Here is an 18957-nt window from a genome sequence, read left to right as displayed (position 1 = left end):
ACCAGCTCTTTCAGGGATACAGCTTTGAAGTGGCAGGGTATTCTGCAGTTACTCCCAAAAGTATATTTAAAATCTACTAAAAAGTTTGTGAGAGTCTTACTCAAATACTCTGCTATCATTCTGGTCTCCCCAAATGAGAATCTCTGCAATTGAACGTAAAGTTTCCACGAGTAATCCTCTGTTGGTCTCGTTAACAGTAGAGTTCTTGGTAAGAATATAATGAAGATACCTAACGCACAAAAAATGCAAGAAGAAAATCAACGACAGGGGAAGAGATGTTGAAAATGAACAGTGCAGAAGGAATATATAACTAATATTCAGCCGTCAGTCAGCTGTTCAGCTGATTGAGGCCCTAACATTAAGCTTATCTTTTCTCCTTAAAAAAGAACTGAAGACAGTATTAAGTATTGCCAAATATAGAAAGCACAGTGTTTATGTACTCAGTCGAAGTGAAAACTTCTTAAGTTTAAAAAGCAAAATTTTAATAATAATGATTTCAAGTACTGTACTAGTACAGCTCATTGAAGGACTATGCCTAAAACGTATAGCGTACCGTAGTTGCTCCAAGGAATGAGCCTTTTTGGGTTTCCATAGAATATCAGATATCCAGTTCTTCTGGCGCTGAAACATTTCTCCGTCCAGCTTGCTAGCGGACCGTAAAATGTCAACAAAAAGCAAGATAGTTCGTTAAGTATTTCCAAAGGAGGCAGACATGTTGATCGTCCACGTCACGTGATGAAAATCGGTGTGTTGTTACATGACGTACGATGTATTTCATTTTTGGCTCCAGCGCTTCGAGAATTGTATTCAGAATTTTCTTTCATTTTTATCGCTGTTTACTTTAAGACTACAATGTCCCAGTCTGTTGATCGCCTCAGACAGTTAGAAGAGATCGAGAAGGTTCGTGGAATCAGTCCCATTGGAGAAACGTTTTTTCATGTAAAGGCTTGAGTCTTCTACACATGGCACATTTAATTCATTACTTACTTCATGTTACTTCATTTTAAGGATATCGTAAAAGTGATCAGAAGCGCAGGAGAAACTGTAGAAGAGCTCTCTAAAGAGGCTCCTTCAGAGGACCGGATCAACACAACAGCCACAAAGTTTCTGAAATCATTAGAGGTACATTGTACAACTTCTTTAAGCATATTACATTGGTGAAAGTTTGTACCAACTTACCTTCTTTTTCTTTTCACCTAGTAATCGTGCCACCTTATTAAGTGTCAATTGAGAGTACATTAAAATTAGCCATTTTAGGTCGATTGCAGCCTACCACAGTGTCTTCCCCTTTCTCTAACCCCCTCCCAACCCCGAAAGGTCAGTGGCCATCTACCAATAACATGGTTTGAAGTCCAGCATTCTGCTGTGAACTCTAGCTGACAAATATCTATGTTATAGTAAACCCTTATAGATTAAAGTTTTTAGATGTAGATGTAGATAATCAGTAACTTTCTAATGCTGACCATCTCATCTCACTTTCATAGTATTTTAGCCTGAGGAGAAACAGTGGAAACATCACAACATCACCACTGGTTCCCCTTTGAAATGACTTCTGAGGAACAAGTCCAGAATGTCCATACTGATGCTGTTTCACTACCCAGATCTGGGTGGTGCTTCTGACAGGGGTGTAACAATTAATCGAAATCTCGGTTAATTGCAATTATGACCATTCAGTTCAGTTCACGGTTCTTTGCTTCCACATTTCAATTTGGTTCGATTATAGTAGAAAAGTTGCCCTCACAACTTTAAATACAACTACAAAAACCCTTAGTGTCAAAATTTCTAGTGAATTTTTTTCTCAAATGAGCTATTCTTTTTAATATAAAATAACAGTTATAAAATGCTTTTCTAATTGGTGTTTTTGACTGAGGAGTGAAGGAGTTCGCACACCATTTTGTGTTGTGTGGTTAAAATTTTGCCTTTCTACCACCCCTTGAGTGTTTCCATGTGTCTGCTCCTTGTCAGTGTCACATTCTCAAACATCATGCCGAACAAAGCAGTGCGGTTGATGCCCCCTGGAAGTTTTCAATCATTTGGAAACATTACGGCTTCCTTGTGAGTAATGGTACAACAGATTGGGTAATCGAGTCGAAATATTCAAAATTGAAAGACCATAATCGAAATCGAATCGTATCAAAAGGTATGTGAATTGTTACACCCCTAGCTTCTGATTGGTTGAAGCAAATTTTCAACCAATCAGAAGGACTGTCCAGATCTGGGTAGTGACACATTATCAGCATGGAATTCCTGCATTCATTCCTGCAGACCTTCCAACCCCTAGACCATGCAAATCTGGAGTGTTTTAAAGGAAGCCCCCAAAAACCTCGAGATTGGGACCTCAAACCTGGAGCTCTCCAAATAATGTGTCAAATAAAACCAAAAAAATGAAGATTATTTTTGTCATAGTATTCTTTACCCTATAGCTATTAGATATGATTTACTCCACTCACCTTTAAATGTTATAGGTTAATTGGCTGTTCCAGCCGTGGATTTTCTTTTCTTTGGAAGCTAAGGCCTTGAATTCTCAGAGTCAGTTTCAGATTCTGTTTCACTATCCACATCGATAGGATGTTTGAGTTTGCTATAAGGCTTTCCCACATACCATAGATAACCTATGTTTCACACTACACAGGAATGAGGTTGGAATTGGACCTAGTTTTGAATCACAACACTCATACCAGAATTGTTTTGTAATTTAAAGATTTTTTAATTCACCATGAGATTTGGGGCTAAATCATGAGATTGTGAGACCGTGAGTTGACAGCCCAAGTCTGATCCTGAGATGTCATTTAACCCTTTAAGTCTCAATATCCACATACAAATTCTCCAAACTGATCTCTATATATTTCCTTAAAGAATGAGTTGAGAGAATTTGACAAAAAATCAAAGCATTTTCTCTTAGGTGATCATTTTATTAATTCTCATAACCTAGTCTCTTGACAATGTATGGATATAATTGGGAGAAAATTGATGTTGGTCACCATTGGGACTTAAAGGGTTAAACCAGTGGTGGTGTTGCAAAAGGTTGGCTGTTTTGTCAAGCTGATATCTTTCAATCCCAGAACAGTCCTACAGTCCTGTGAATATGTGACACCAGCATAAGAAACTGTCATAGTAAGATCTTCCAATAATGTTACAAGTATGTCATGAAATTGAGTTCCACTTTAAGGGTATTGTATATTTCTGATGGCTTGCTCTTTTTGTCTTTTGGAGAATAACTACTTGTAATTTAAAAAGACTCGCATCTTTGTAGGGTGTAGAGAAAGGTCTGAGTGAACAAATTGGATACCTGACACAAGTCGCTACTGGTCAGCCACATGAAGGATCAACATATGGTACTGAAAAGGTATTTGAAGTTTATTACATGTAAGCTCCTCTGATACCTCTCCCTAAATTACATTGTTTTTAGAGATCTACCACAAGCTTAAAACTAGAACTCATAACCTCTGTGTTTTGTGACGTTGAAAGTATAAAGAATTAAGGAACAGGTTTATTTATTTATTTATTTGTTTATTTACAAACTTCTTCATGAGGCCTCCGGAATACTCACAGAGCAATTAAGCTCCACTATGAGATCCAGAAAGGTTTACATCAGTCAACTCTCTTTAAGATGGACATCTTTAGATCCAGCACTATTAAAGTGTCCATTTAAGAGTGATGTCCTCGTTATAGAAACTTCATGAAACTGTTTTGTCCAATCACGATACCACTGCTAAATACTTATTAATGAAACTATTTATTTGTTTATGGACATTTTGATTAAAATAATAATACTATACATTTTGTATAATGTGTTATGTACTGTAGATACTTTATTAAGAATTTATTATTTTATTTAATTTATTTAGATACTCATTTTTGCTTTTTGATTTTCCTTTTTTGTTTTTGTTTTTTGTTTATTATAGCTAAATATTTCTTTCCCTTTTTTTGCCTTCCCCCGCCTCGATTAGATTTTTTTTCTATTTGTGAGGGAACCTTAAACGTTAAACCCTTTTGTATTGTTGATGTGTTCCTAATAGAGAGTCAAATAAAGGGAGTAAAAGAAAACCAGGGACCAACTCAAGGTGTCTGTTTTGCAGAGGTGTCCATCTTTAATTTGAAGTGTCTGTTAAGAAAGAGTCAACTGTAGACCTCATCATAAGGTTCCAAGTTATTAGCAACTTTTAGTGACATGGATAGCTTTCAATAATATTGATGAACTTGCCAAACTTGAGAAAATATTTCAGCCTGTACTTGCTCTCCTCAGAGCTTTTCTACAGTCTTTTGATTTTGTCTAAAATGGGATGCATATCCTACTCTGGGATTATTAGCCAATCACAAGGTATTTCTTGAGACAACAATAAGTTCTACTAAGGTGACATATATTTGCTTGTTAGGTGACATAATTATAGTATGTTCCTTTGTGAAGTAGTGACAGTGATTAATCTAACAATGCCCTTTATTTTTTCGCCTTGCAGGATTTTGAGCTGTTACGCTGTAGGACAAAGTCAGTTAAAAATCAGTTGGTAGTTATATGTGACCAAGGGACAAATACAGCATCACAAAGTTAATGATTTTATAAACAGTCCACTTGGCAAAACACAATGAGCACAGCAAGGAATATATTTAAATCCTTTGAAATTTGAAGAGCAAAATCTTGTTGCATCTCTGTTTCAAGAACTCACAGAGACTAATGATGGCAAATTGCATTGCAAGCGATTGTTCCTTGGACCTTTTAAGTGCCTTGCTTCAGTTTTGAGAATCAAAAGATGTGGCTGTTAGTCTCAATGTGTGACATTATTGTTTTGCCACAGCTATCATAATGAACTAAGGATGCAAGAATGCATGGCAGCTATGTGGTTAAGGAGATCTAAGGTTCAGATCCAACTTTGATTCTTAGCTTAATTTTGTTCAAAGTGCACCCAAGTTTGGTGACATATCGTGTTTGTAAAATGGAAAACAGGGACTGGGATTGGACTAATTTGGTATTAAGAAAAACATGTATAATTAACAATTATTCCACGAGTGTGCGTTGGATATGTTATGGTAGATAGCCAGTGAGACGCTTAGTGCCAAGTTGGCTTAATCAACATTTTTATATTAAAAAAAACCACAAAATATCGAGAATTCTTCCAGACTTTATTTGTAAAAATAACCGATTTTCAGCTTGTTTTTACTTTTGAGCAGACACCTACAGCTACCATATTTGGAGAGCATGGTATAATGGCTCATATACCATGATTGCTAAGCCAATCAGATTTCTAAAATTGTATTGTCTAATGATTTAGTTATAAGAATTGTTATTCCTTGCGAGCACGCACATAAATGCTATACCCTAGTAGCATTTTTGTACAATAAATACTAACTGAGGATAAGCAAAGAAAGTTAAATGTGTGTAGTTGTGAGAAATGATGTTGGTTCAATTACCAGCTGCTGTTTGGGAAATAAATAAGACGGTGGGGTGGAACAAAGATGGGACTCGACAGAGAGCAGTGGAAATTGAGGTTAGAAATAAAGTGGAATGTATGTTTCCTAACATGTTTATTGGATGACTAAATCTAAAATTATGTGCATGGGGACTCTAGATCTGTAAACGAGGTTGGTGGTGAGTCGACCTTGGTGGCGATTGTGGGAGGCTTTCTATTCAACAAAAATTGCGGTTTGAAATTTCAGAAATTCCACGTGGCCCCCTCAAAATGTCCCGATCATTATTTGCGTCATGTTAACTAGGCGCAAATTGTCCCGAGCATCAGCTCAGGCTGAATTTGAATGAAAATTACGAGGTAAACCATAGGTAAAAAACGTAGTAGAGTAAACACAGCTATTTTCTTTTCTCAATTTGTTTTGTTACTACCTAGTTTCCTCAGTTACCTTGTTACCTTCGTTCACTTTCTTAATTCAGTTTAATAGATTGTTACCAATATTTGTTCTCTTGTTACCTCAGTTACTTTATTACATTAGTAACCTTGTTACCTCTGTTACCTTGTTACCTCTGTTACCTTGTTACCTCTGTTACCTTGTTGCCTCTGTTACTTTGTTACCTCTATTACCTTGTTACCTCTGTTACTTCTGTTACCTCTGCTACCTTGTTACCTCTGTTACTTCTGTTACCTCTGTTACCTTGTTACCTCTGCTCCCTTGTTACCTGGGAGGGGGGGGGAGTTACTGCCATATACGGGCTATATAGGTATGTGCCGCTGTAAAGGATATGGTCTCCAAGCAGTTTACTCTGGGATAGGGTGTATAAATCAGAGCGTTTAGGTCTAGAATAGGGTATCATTTTCCAGGAAACGGATCAATTGGTTGAAGATTTTAGTCTAGACTAGGGAAAATATCGTACCGGTAATTGCTACTCAAAAATATGAAAAAGTCAAATTGGTTTTGTTTTGGCTGGACTGTGTTTGTGACCTCTGGAAAACAGTTACTCTAGGATGGGGAGTGAAGTAGCCCTTCCCCCCCCCCCCCCCCCCCCAGGCCTTTTTTCCACTGTTACCTTGTTACCTCAGTTACCTTGTTACCTCTGCTACCTTGTTATTACAGTTAGTTTCTCTTCTTCGGAGACCCAGGGGCAGATAATGCGGGCAAGGGAAAGTCTAAACGGGCGGGAAAACAATGGCGGACGAAAAGTAACGAACGGGGTGAAGAGCCCCTGGGGACAATGGTTGTTTACCATTTATATGGGCAAACCGGTCGGTTCACAGTTTGGCTAAATGGTTCGCAAAGGTCAGGACTGGTAACTTTCATTCCGGAATCGCGTTTAGCATTTGTATAGCCTGTGCCAGGCTCTCAGATAGTATAGTGGGGACGTATTAAAACGAGCAGAGCGAAAATAAGACGCGCGCGACTTGGGAAGGGGGGCGGTGGCGGCAGGAAAAAGTTAGAGCCCTGTCACTCCCCAACCCCTGCCCGTTTTTCGCATTTCTTATTACACCTTTTGACTGAACGATTTTTCACCACTATCTTGGGAGTCTGGAACAGGCTGTGATGACCCAGACATCACAGCACACAAATAATTGCAAATGATGATTTGGTAGTGTTCCAAACAGAAAAAAATCTTTAGCGGACAACGATTGACTCACTGTGATGGACGTATTATTCAGGCTATCGGATGGTAACGACCCCTTTATACACCGGTATTTTTAGCGACAGATCGACCTTAAGCGGTCATGATAATCAAGTCAATAATCTCGCAGATGAACAAGGAAGTGTACTCGCGGCAAATATTAAACCGGTGAAACAGTTAAACAGTTTCGAAGAACAAGAAAGTCATAGCAAAAGAACTCTTTTCTTCACCACACATTCTAGACCACGCACGCACCGAACCGTGCTCAAGACAGTGGCAACAATTACCTTTCTATGCCAAGGCCATCAAACCGTCGGACCAAAATTATGTTCAAACTCTTCATCCGGCTTTTAATAACAAGTAGATCTTATAAACGGCCACCACATACAAACTTCCTATTATGTAAAACTAAGACAAACAAAATTTGCGTGGATTACTCTGTGGCTATGTTAACCCGAATAACCAAGGCAAAATTACTCTCCTTGCCCAAAAGAACCCAAGGAAATTTGATTTAATAACGCATGAGATAGTACGGTACGATGAAGAAGCGGAACTGTAGACAATGAAGGAAGTTGCCATCACGTGACCGATAATACAGACAGTATAGCGGGGGCGGGGTGTTGACTGTTGATTTAGTTCTAATTGGTGTGGGTAAATTTCAGTGATAAGTTGTTCCAGAAAGAAATCGCATCTCATCCACATAAAGGTGTTTAAGTTTTAACCCCACCTCTCAGGAAATTCATTCTTTTCTTTACTCCTCCTTGATAAACAAAAAAACATAATGGCCATTCAAGACTCCCATCCTTTAGATCAAGGTGATTTTCCATAACCAAGTAGTGTGAGAATGTCTTTGTACCCCATAATCAGGTTACTACTAGGTCAAGGTTCTGATTCCAATATAACCCAGTAACCTGTAAACGTCTTGATCAATGAACACATGAACTCCTCTAATTAGTTTATCGATATACAATTCATAAAATATATTTCAGCTTGCTTTGATGTTCGGGACAAATTCTTGCGAAAGTAACGTAATTTTGATTCTTAAAAATAGCTTTTGCAATACTGTAAGAACTTGTATGGTCATGCCAATAAAGCTCGTTGTTGTTGTTGTTGCCTCACAAAAATTTCTACATATAAACTAAATATTTTTTGTAGCAAGTCTTTCAAATACGGAATCTGGATGGCGAATTACTTTACCTGCCATCTTTTCACGCACACGTACTACATACATAAAACGATAAACGAAACCCTTTAAAGTCAGGATGAGCAATATCTTTCATAACATACATAAAATGGTTTTATTTTTTCTTGAGTATGGGATACCAGTTCTCTTCAACAACATTTTCCGACATCTCTCGTCGTCAATTAAATCACTAAGTCTCGTATCCCGTTTATGGGGGGCTAGTAATATAATTACAATTCCGCATCTCCCTCTCCAATTCCCTAAAATTCATTATCCCAGCCTAAGAATAAGCCAAATCTCGGATACCGAATAACTTATTGGGGACCCTCCAACTCTTTTGCGTAGCAGTCGATTCCGTTTCCTTTTAGCTGAGTGGGAAAAGCGCACCAGACGTGCAAGGGCAGGGAGCATAAGAAGGCGCAAAAAATAGAAACAGGGGGAAGAGGAGGTAAAGAAAAGGAATCAACTTATTTGGCTAAAAGGAGACAGAAGCGACTGCTACGCAGGCTAGTATTACCAATGAAAACAGTTTAAAGGATCAAACAACACGCTTTCTCGCGCTGATCCTCAGCTCCACTACTTACAAGGTATTTGTCTACTAATGCCAACTCACTACGAATTCTTTCTACATACTTATGATCTTCACCGAAAATTTGTTTCCTAATCGTCAGTGCTTTTTCATAAAGTTCCTTGGCTTGATTGTAGTGTCCTAGGCGGTTGTACACTGATGCCAAGTTGTTATAACTTGTTGCTACATCGGCATGACCTTCACCAAAAGTCTTTTTGCAAATAATCAGTGCTTTTTCGTAAAGTTCTTTGGCTTGATTGTATTCTCCCGGGGTGTCGAACACTGATGCCAAGTTGTTATAACTTGTTGCTACAGCGGTATGATCTTCACCAAAAATCTTTTTGTCAATAATCAGTGCTTTTTCGTAAAGTTCTTTGGCTTGATTGTATTCTCCCAGGTGTTCGTACACTGATGCCAAGTTGTTATAACTTGTTGTTACAGCGGCATGATCTTCACCAAAAATCTTTTTGCGAATTAACAGTGCTTTTTCGTGAAGTTCTTTGGCTTGATTGTATTCTCCCAGGGTGTGGTACACTAATGCCAAGTTGTTATAACTTGTTGCTACAGCGGCATGATCTTCACCAAAAATCTTTTTGCGAATTAACAGTGCTTTTTCGTGAAGTTACTTGGCTTGATTGTATTCTCCCAGGATGTCGTACACTAATGCCAAGTTGTTATAACTTGTTGCTACAGCGGCATGATCTTCACCAAAAATCTTTTTGCGAATTAACAGTGCTTTTTCGTGAAGTTCTTTGGCTTGATTGTATTCTCCCAGGTGTTCGTACACTGATGCCAAGTTGTTATAACTTGTTGCTACAGCGGCATGATCTTCACCAAAAATCTTTTTGCGAATTAACAGTGCTTTTTCGTGAAGTTCTTTGGCTTGATTGTATTCTCCTTGGCGGTTGTACACTAATGCCAAGTTGTTATAACTTGTTGCTACATCGGCATGATCTTCACCAAACATCCTTTTCATAGTTATCAGTGCTTTTTCGTGAAGTTCTTTGGCTTGATTGTATTCTCCCAGGTGCTCGTACACTAATGCCAAGTTGTTATAACTTGTTGCTACAGCGGCATGATCTTCACCAAAAATCTTTTTGCGAATTAACAGTGCTTTTTCGTGAAGTTCTTTGGCTTGATTGTATTCTCCTAGGCGGTTGTACACTAATGCCAAGTTGTTATAACTTGTTGCTACATCGGCATGATCTTCACCAAACATCCTTTTCATAGTTATCAGTGCTTTTTCGTGAAGTTCTTTGGCTTGATTGTATTCTCCCAGGTGCTCGTACACTGATGCCAAGTTGTTATAACTTGTTGCTACAGCGGCATGATCTTCACCAAAAATCTTTTTGCGAATTAACAGTGCTTTTTCGTGAAGTTCTTTGGCTTGATTGTATTCTCCCAGGGTGTCGTACACTAATGCCAAGTTGTTATAACTTGTTGCTACATCGGCATGATCTTCACCAAACATCCTTTTCATAGTTATCAGTGCTTTTTCGTGAAGTTCTTTGGCTTGATTGTATTCTCCCAGGTGTTCGTACACTGATGCCAAGTTGTTATAACTTGTTGCTACAGCGGCATGATCTTCACCAAAAATCTTTTTGCGAATTAATTAAAAGTGCTTTTTCGTGAAGTTCTTTGGCTTGATTGTATTCTCCCAGGGTGTCGTACACTAATGCCAAGTTGTTATAACTTGCTGCTACAGCGGCATGATCTTCACCAAAAATCTTTTTGCGAATTAACAGTGCTTTTTCGTGAAGTTCCTTGGCTTGATTGTATTCTCCTAGGCGGTTGTACACTAATGCCAAGTTGTTATAACTTGTTGCTACATCGGCATGATCTTCACCAAACATCCTTTTCATAGTTATCAGTGCTTTTTCGTGAAGTTCTTTGGCTTGATTGTATTCTCCCAGGTGCTCGTACACTAATGCCAAGTTGTTTTAACTTGTTGCTACAGCGGCATGATCTTCACCAAAAATCTTTTTGCGAATTAACAGTGCTTTTTCGTGAAGTTCTTTGGCTTGATTGTATTCTACCAGGTGCTCGTACACTAATGCCAAGTTGTTATAACTTGTTGCTACAGCGGCATGATCTTCACCAAAAATCTTTTTGCGAATTAACAGTGCTTTTTCGTGAAGTTCTTTGGCTTGATTGTATTCTCCCAGGGTGTCGTATACTAATGCCAAGTTGTTATAACTTGTTGCTACAGCGGCATGATCTTCACCAAAAATCTTTTTGCGAATTAACAGTGCTTTTTCGTGAAGTTGTTTGGCTTGATTGTATTCTCCCAGGGTGTCGTACACTAATGCCAAGTTGTTATAACTTGCTGCTACAGCGGCATGATCTTCACCAAAAATCTTTCTGCGAATTAACAGTGCTTTTTCGTGAAGTTCCTTGGCTTGATTGTATTCTCCTAGGCGGTTGTACACTAATGCCAAGTTGTTATAACTTGTTGCTACAGCGGCATGATCTTCACCAAAAATCTTTTTGCGAATTAACAGTGCTTTTTCGTGAAGTTCTTTGGCTTGATTGTATTCTCCCAGGTGTTCGTACACTGATGCCAAGTTGTTATAACTTGTTGCTACAGCGGCATGATCTTCACCAAAAATCTTTTTGCGAATTAACAGTGCTTTTTCGTGAAGTTCTTTGGCTTGATTGTATTCTCCCAGGTGTTCGTACACTGATGCCAAGTTGTTATAACTTGTTGCTACAGCGGCATGATCTTCACCAAAAATCTTTTTGCGAATTAACAGTGCTTTTTCGTGAAGTTCTTTGGCTTGATTGTATTCTCCCAGGGTGTCGTATACTAATGCCAAGTTGTTATAACTTGTTGCTACAGCGGCATGATCTTCACCAAAAATCTTTTTGCGAATTAACAGTGCTTTTTCGTGAAGTTCTTTGGCTTGATTGTATTCTCCCAGGTGTTCGTACACTGATGCCAAGTTGTTATAACTTGTTGCTACAGCGGCATGATCTTCACCAAAAATCTTTTTGCGAATTAACAGTGCTTTTTCGTGAAGTTCCTTGGCTTGATTGTATTCTCCTTGGCGGTTGTACACTAATGCCAAGTTGTTATAACTTGTTGCTACATCGGCATGATCTTCACCAAACATCCTTTTCATAGTTATCAGTGCTTTTTCGTGAAGTTCTTTGGCTTGATTGTATTCTCCCAGGTGCTCGTACACTGATGCCAAGTTGTTATAACTTGTTGCTACAGCGGCATGATCTTCACCAAAAATCTTTTTGCGAATTAACAGTGCTTTTTCGTGAAGTTCTTTGGCTTGATTGTATTCTCCCAGGGTGTCGTACACTAATGCCAAGTTGTTATAACTTATTGTTACATCGGCATGATGTTCACCAAAAATTTTTTTGCGAATTAACAGTGCTTTTTCGTGAAGTTCCTTGGCTTGATTGTATTCTCCTAGGCGGTTGTACACTGATGCCAAGTCGTTATAACTTGTTGCTACAGCGGCATGATCTTCACCAAAAATCTTTTTGCGAATTAACAGTGCTTTTTCGTGAAGTTCTTTGGCTTGATTGTATTCTCCCAGGGTGTCGTACACTGATGCCAAGTTGTTATAACTTGTTGCTACATCGGCATGATCTTCACCAAACATCCTTTTCATAGTTATCAGTGCTTTTTCGTGAAGTTCTTTGGCTTGATTGTATTCTCCCAGAGTGTCGTACACTAATGCCAAGTTGTTATAACTTGTTGCTACAGCGGCATGATCTTCACCAAACATCCTTTTCATAGTTATCAGTGCTTTTTCGTGAAGTTCTTTGGCTTGATTGTATTCTCCCAGGCGCTCGTACACTAATGCCAAGTTGTTATAACTATTTGCTACAGCGGCATGATCTTCACCAAAAATCTTTTTGTGAATTAACAGTGCTTTTTCGTGAAGTTCTTTGGCTTGATTATATTCTCCAAGGCTGTCGTACACTAATGCCAAGTTGTTATAACTTGTTGCTACAGCGGCATGATCTTCACCAAAAATCTTTTTGCGAATTAACAGTGCTTTTTCGTGAAGTTCTTTGGCTTGACTGTATTCTCCCAGGGTGTCGTACACCAATGCCAAGTTGCCATAACTTGTTGCTACATCGGCATGATCTTCACCAAACATCCTTTTCTTAGTTATCAGTGCTTTTTCGTGAAGTTCTTTGGCTTGATTGTATTCTCCCAGGTCCTCGTACACTAATGCCAAGTTGTTATAACTTGTTGCTACAGCGGCATGATCTTCACCAAAAATCTTTTTGCGAATTAACAGTGCTTTTTCGTGAAGTTCTTTGGCTTGATTGTATTCTCCCAGGGTGTCGTACACTAATGCCAAGTTGTTATAACTTGTTGCTACAGCGGCATGATCTTCACCAAAAATCATTTTGTAAATTAACAGTGCTTTTTCGTGGAGTTCTTTGGCTTGATTGTATTCTCCCAGGCTGCTGTGCACTTTGCCACTTACATTCAAAACCCTTCCTTTACGAGCAAACGCACTCGTTGAAGTGTCGTCTAAGTTCCCCAGTAGATCGTATGCTAAGTTGACAACAATTTTCGCAAAGAAGAAATAGGAGCTTTCTTGACAGACCCTGGCGAGAGTATTTAGCCAATCAATAACTGTATCCAAATCTATGAAGGGTGCAAACCTTTCTGAAAAAGTGCTTTCATCTGCACTAAACTCTGACGTCATCTGCTTAAGTAAAGATTCACAGTGGGGCCTCAATTTTTTACAAAACGCATAATTCTCGTGATTTTCTTCGAGTTGGGAGTTGAAAATCTTTACCGCTTCTGCCATGGTCTGGTCCCTCTCCCGGCATGATTTCAGGTTAGCTATCTCACCTAGTTTCAAAGCGTCATGCACAACTTTATGTAAACGTAAATACGTTCGTTCATCCCCTTCTTCGGAATGAACAAGACTTAAAGAGGACCTTACAATCGTTGCCTTCATTAAAACCTCCAGTTGGTCCTTTACCTGGGCTTTGACGAACTTTAAAACAGTTTCGAGTGGTACGTCGTCGTTAGCGCAGAGCGAAAGAAAAGAGTATGTATGAAGAAGAACCTCGTCTGTTTCAACAGCTCTTTGGATAGCCATTTCTACTGCGGCCATTGTTGTTTTAGCATAGGCTGAACTCTCATTGGCAAGGACAGTTTCGGCCGATTTTCGCTGGCTGTATGTTGATATGTCTTGACGGTATGCTTTCCAATTATAATTTGAAGACCCACTGGTAACAACAGTTTGCACGAAATAAGCAGCAGCAGCTAAGGCCAGTGGTTGAAAATCGAGAAGTTCAGCGACATTTTCTGCTTGTACTCGCTCGGAAATTTGCGATACTGTTTCCAGCAATTCCACTGCCTCTTCCGGCCTCATTCCTTTGCTTAACGATTCGTGATACGTGTGAGGAGCGTTTTGAGGAATTGTGTGACTATCTTGAGTGGTAATCAGCACTTGCCCATTGCCCCAATCTTTACTGCCAGTTTGAGGAAGCAAGTCGCGGACTAAGCGCAAGTCAATCACATTGTCCGCTATTATTAACCATTTGGTAAACTTGCTGGTCTTCGGTGAAATCAAGCGATGGAGCTGTTTAATTGCTTCAATAGGTTTCTCTTCTTTTAACGATTCTAAGCCTTTCAACGCGTATTCTGTTATCCCTAGGTGTCTTCCAAGGGTGAGGTAAGAGTCAACAAGTGACTGAATGCTTTCTGTGTTCAGTGTCGCAGCAAAGATAAGATCATCGTTTTGTTCAGAAAAGAACTGTTGTCCAATTTCCCGGGCAAGTTGGCTCTTGCCACATCCTGGATTTCCTGACAAGTACACTGTACTGATTGCTCCTCTAGAGCCATTGTTAAGTTCCTCCATTTTGTTAGTGATTCTTTCAATATCATGCGAACGGCTAATGATATCGTGTGGTGGGCGCGATACGAGAATGCAAAATGGTTGAAGTTTCGCACTTATTTCCTGTGTTAGACATTTGTTTTCTTCTTTTGTAGAAACCAGGGCAGCTTCTGTACTTTGAAGAGTGCTTTTTGTCTGATCTAACTCGGCTTGGACATCACGAACTTGCTTCCTAATTTTTTCCACTTCCTTCGTCGGAAAGGTCGTCTGGTTCTTTATTTCTTGAATCTCAGTTACAGCAAGACCAAGGGCTGCAAAAGCGTTCAACACTCTATTTACAGAAGTTTGGAAGTCGGCATCTGTCAACTTAGCCTCGGTGATGTGAGCGAGCTCGTTTCGCACCTGACGAATGTCATCGACCTCTTTACGAACAGCTGGGCTTAAAGTGGTACCAATGCTGTCTGAGTACAGAATGGCAAAAAACAAGCAGGTGCAGTCCCACTCTGCCGTGTTACCGTTCTGTACTGTTGCTAGACACCGAGAGTTTTTCTTGTGACTTGCTTTAGATTCCTTGTTGTAGAAATCACAACCATTTTGTGCCGTGTCTTTCCATTCTCCAATTAACGTTCCTTTATAAAGGAAATCCCACTCGTTTTTGAAAATCTGCCGCAGTCCCACTGGAACCAAATCAAATGCTATGTAGCAGAGTCTGAAGTAGTTTAGTTGCTCTTGCGAGTATTCCATCACCACCTTATAATCCTGCAAGAGACTTTGCCTTTTAGTTTATTTTCTTGTAAGGGAAAGGTTGGGCTTAATTTCACTTATTGTATTGAAAATGTCGAGTATCAACCGGCGATGAACACAGGAACCCCAAAAGACTATGAAAAGTTAGTCACTAATTAAAAACTGCGTTCAATACGAGACGGCAGGTCAAGTATCTACAGTTTCAGCAGTTTTTTTCTAGTCGGTTAGGTAGATGACTGCGCGTGGGCTTCAAGCACAATTTTCTTGCTAGGGAGCTAGCTTGTTACCAACCATGGGCCTCTAAGATTTGTTTAGACTGCGAGCAGTCTCTTACTTTTTTTTTGCAAAGTTACTGCACGAGAACTAGACGGATTTTAAGAGAAAAGGCGGACTGCAAGCAGTCTAAGATTTGTTTGGTACACCGTTTTCTGAATGAAGGCTTGGTAGCCTGTGTAAAGACGCACCCACCCACCTCGATATCTTTTAGGGGAGGGGACGTCTGTACACGGGCTAAAGCTCGGGGGTTCTAGGGGTTTAAAGCAGGGGGCGATTAAGAAATAGGAGGCGTTCATTCCGATAAATGTATAGTACCACCTTTAACAAAACTAATGTACTTCGAAAACGAATTCCTTACCGTCCACGTTTGCGGAAAACGAGAACGCGAAGTGGGTCTTGTTTGACCTAGATGCTACCGAGCTATAACAGGCCGGACGAAAGTTCAGTGACGTATTGAGCACATCAAAAATACCAAAGAGCGCTTTTTTCACTTTGAACTTACGGAGCAAAATACAATGTGTAAACATGCCTTGTTAATCAAGCAAGAAAATGATTACCAGTTAATTGAACGATTTTCCTCTAGCTATGTCACTTTGTCCTAGTATTCTGAAATAATTGTCATTGGGGGGCGCGTCTTAGTCGGGACGTTCACATCAAATACAAATATAACAGCCTGAGGGGGATGGGGATCTTTACTAGAGAGAAGAGAAGTTTATTTTAGAGAAGGCGTCTTTTAGATCATTAACGATAAGTATGTTATCATTCGATGTCAGTGTCTCCATTTTTCGAACCAAATAATGATGACTAAAAGTCTTTCAATCAATGTCGTTCAATAATAACGTTTAGTGTGAGTTCCAGGCGGTTTCGACCACCGCTTCGTTTGAATGGCAAACTGAGGGTAACAGATATTCTAGAGGTAAAGGATAAACACGGGGAGAGGAGATAACAAACAGAGAGGAAAAGAGTCTAACAAAGTGTGTTACTCAAAAGTTCATTAATTTTTTCGTTCCGTATTCGCCGATGAAATTGTTGATTCTTTATCATAACTGAATACATGAAAATTCCTCTTAGAATTTTAACCCTAGCTTGAATTTCAGACATAAATTCAGGCTTCTTTAACCCGTTCATCACTCCTAGGTTGAATAATAGTGCGATCACTCATCATTTTTTAAAATGAACAAATTAAAATGTGTACTTTTGGACACCTTGTATGACTTAGCCTGAGATCATGTCCTCTCCCTATTATGACTTAATGTATCGCAGGTTATGTATGACTCGGCCTTACTAACTAGGGAGGAGTCAGATTTAGACTGCAAACGTAAACACAGACGCTACTCCGGTCGGTCGTCCCCGTATAGTGAGAGAAGCGACTACCGGTACATTCAAGTTGGTCATCCACTGTTAGGACTGAGAGGGTTTTACTGCCCTCTTTTTTCTAGTAGAATATAAAGTAAAACCGCGCTTTACAGACACCCACTTAATATGGACACCTCATTTTTATGGACAGTTTGCTTTGTCCCTGGGGAAAGAAAGCCCTTACATTTTCTCTAAATTCAACCCGCTTAATACAGACACTCCTTCAATACGGACCTTTTCTATCGCACATTCAGTGTTCGCATTAACGCAACGATTTGACTTAATTTTATAAGAATATCGAGACTGAAATTTGCAAAATCTTAAGAATATGATAAGAATAAACCCGCGGCTAAAAAGGACATAATTTTGTGTGTTGAAAATCTGCTAATACAATACAATTATATGTTTTTAACTTAACAGTGAAATTATTCCTTTCTCTTAATGGTAAAACTAGCCACCAAAAAGAAAAAAACAACGTGCCACTGGCATTAATAGCAATTTATACCCAAACACATTCTAAAACGGAAAAGTGAGAGGCTACAATTTATAAGAATAGTATAAGAATATCTTCAGCCTAAAATCGGCATGAGCATGAGAAAACATGAGCCAGAAAAACATATTGTTATTAAAAGAAAAGAGTGTATGGAGCCTCAGGCTATGAACCTGATCAATAGACGTAAATGATTGCATAAATAATTTTACATAAACATTCCTTTGGTTCCTATTCCAAATATAAAACAAGCGTTAGCTTTGATCGTGGACAACGAATTACCCACCGCCTTGTTTCGACGTGATATTCAGGGTAAATGGATAATAACAACCTCTTTGGTGATCGTTATATTTTTAACGAAAGGGCGACTAGCTGTCATGATGTAAATCCACAATTCGGGACATTAGAAAGGTGATACGGTTGACATGTTGTGCTCGAACTCCTTTTCCCTTTCTCTTCAATGTTGACCTCAAACTTGGACAATTCCACCAAAAGACCATTTCAAAACAATATTGGAAGAGAGAAAAACATGTCATCAGAGCAGTGTGACCCAAGTTGAGAGTCAGAGATTGCAATCTTTAGTGATCTCGTAGACCTGCGTATAAGGAAATGTACACGCAATTGTTGTCTGATTCGGATGATAACGCGAAAATTATAACGGTTTTAAAGAAGTCAAGACAAATAAACCCTTTTTGTCGCCCCAATTCTATACCATGCACCGAACAGTGCTCATGACAGTAGCAATAATTAAGTATGCCGAGGCTATCAAATTCTTTAATTAGTGTATGGCGAACGAGTGGGTCTTAAAATCAGCACATACAAAGCTTTCAATCTGATACAAAACTACGACAGCAAATTAGTCTGAGTTAATCTGTGAGCATGACTAAGCTGAATAACCAACGCAAAATTACTCACCGTGCACAAAAGAATCCAAGGAAATCTGATTTAATGACTGAAAACATGCACAGGAGGAAGCCTTACGACGAAGCGGAACTACAGAAAAAGAAAGTGATCTAAAGCAAATAACTATTACGTGACCGATAATACAGACATCAGACATCACGCTAGTGGTGCATGTCATTATCATAGTCACGATTTTCTTGAATGTCACGCTATTCATTCAAAGAAGAGGGGGGAGGGTGACTAGAGTGACTAGGGTGACTAAGGATACACATCAGAGAATTAGAATCAAAGTCCTAAAGGAGAGTCTTCTACACAGTATGACCGAAGTTGTTGTGTTAATATTAACCTAGTTTGCAATCTGGTTTTCATAAAAGATTTCAATTTGGCCAACGTAAGCGGAGAAATATTCGTCAAACCAGATCTCTTAATGTGAGACAAGCAACCAAAATTAAGATTAAAAAAGTCAGAGTTTAAAATTCTCCACAGTATAATCTACCCGCTAGAAAGAAAAAATGAAGAAAATCTCTGAGGGATGAAAACGCTAAAGTCTACTAGCTTATGATTGTGTTT

The 18957-nt window shown here is 39.1% G+C and overlaps 3 protein-coding genes and 1 pseudogene across 3 annotated transcripts in view; 1 reads left to right on the top strand and 3 right to left on the bottom strand.

The window, feature by feature from the left end:
* LOC140940180 (protein CLEC16A-like) overlaps positions 1–749 on the bottom strand; it is a 21719-nt gene extending 20970 nt beyond the window's left edge. The window contains exons 1-2 of the mRNA XM_073389089.1: positions 554–749; positions 101–229 (exon numbers count right to left, since the gene is read on the bottom strand). Coding sequence (XP_073245190.1) covers positions 101–229; positions 554–630 — 206 coding nt within the window. The 5' untranslated portion in view covers positions 631–749. The remainder of the gene's footprint in view (positions 1–100; positions 230–553) is intronic.
* Positions 750–778: 29 nt separating this feature from the next.
* LOC140940181 (mediator of RNA polymerase II transcription subunit 11-like) lies at positions 779–5023 on the top strand. Its single transcript, XM_073389090.1, has 4 exons — positions 779–900; positions 1009–1122; positions 3254–3346; positions 4458–5023. The coding sequence occupies exons 1-4, from the start codon at positions 853–855 to the stop codon at positions 4548–4550; spliced, it is 348 nt and encodes a 115-aa protein (XP_073245191.1). The 5' UTR covers positions 779–852; the 3' UTR covers positions 4551–5023.
* Positions 5024–8706: 3683 nt separating this feature from the next.
* LOC140940876 (uncharacterized) lies at positions 8707–10273 on the bottom strand (annotated as a pseudogene).
* Positions 10274–11139: 866 nt separating this feature from the next.
* On the bottom strand, positions 11140–18472 carry LOC140940873 (uncharacterized). The gene is made up of 4 exons (XM_073389838.1): positions 18400–18472; positions 12875–15377; positions 11473–12760; positions 11140–11206 (listed from the first exon to the last, which is right to left on the bottom strand). The coding sequence occupies exons 2-4, from the start codon at positions 15360–15362 to the stop codon at positions 11140–11142; spliced, it is 3843 nt and encodes a 1280-aa protein (XP_073245939.1). The 5' UTR covers positions 15363–15377; positions 18400–18472.
* Between the last annotated feature and the right edge of the window lie 485 nt (positions 18473–18957).

Source organism: Porites lutea, chromosome 6 (assembly GCF_958299795.1).
Source record: "Porites lutea chromosome 6, jaPorLute2.1, whole genome shotgun sequence".
In the NCBI taxonomy this organism is placed as follows: domain Eukaryota; kingdom Metazoa; phylum Cnidaria; class Anthozoa; order Scleractinia; family Poritidae; genus Porites; species Porites lutea.
Note: the sequence above shows the minus strand (reverse complement) of the source record. Positions and strands in the feature narration are given on the sequence as shown.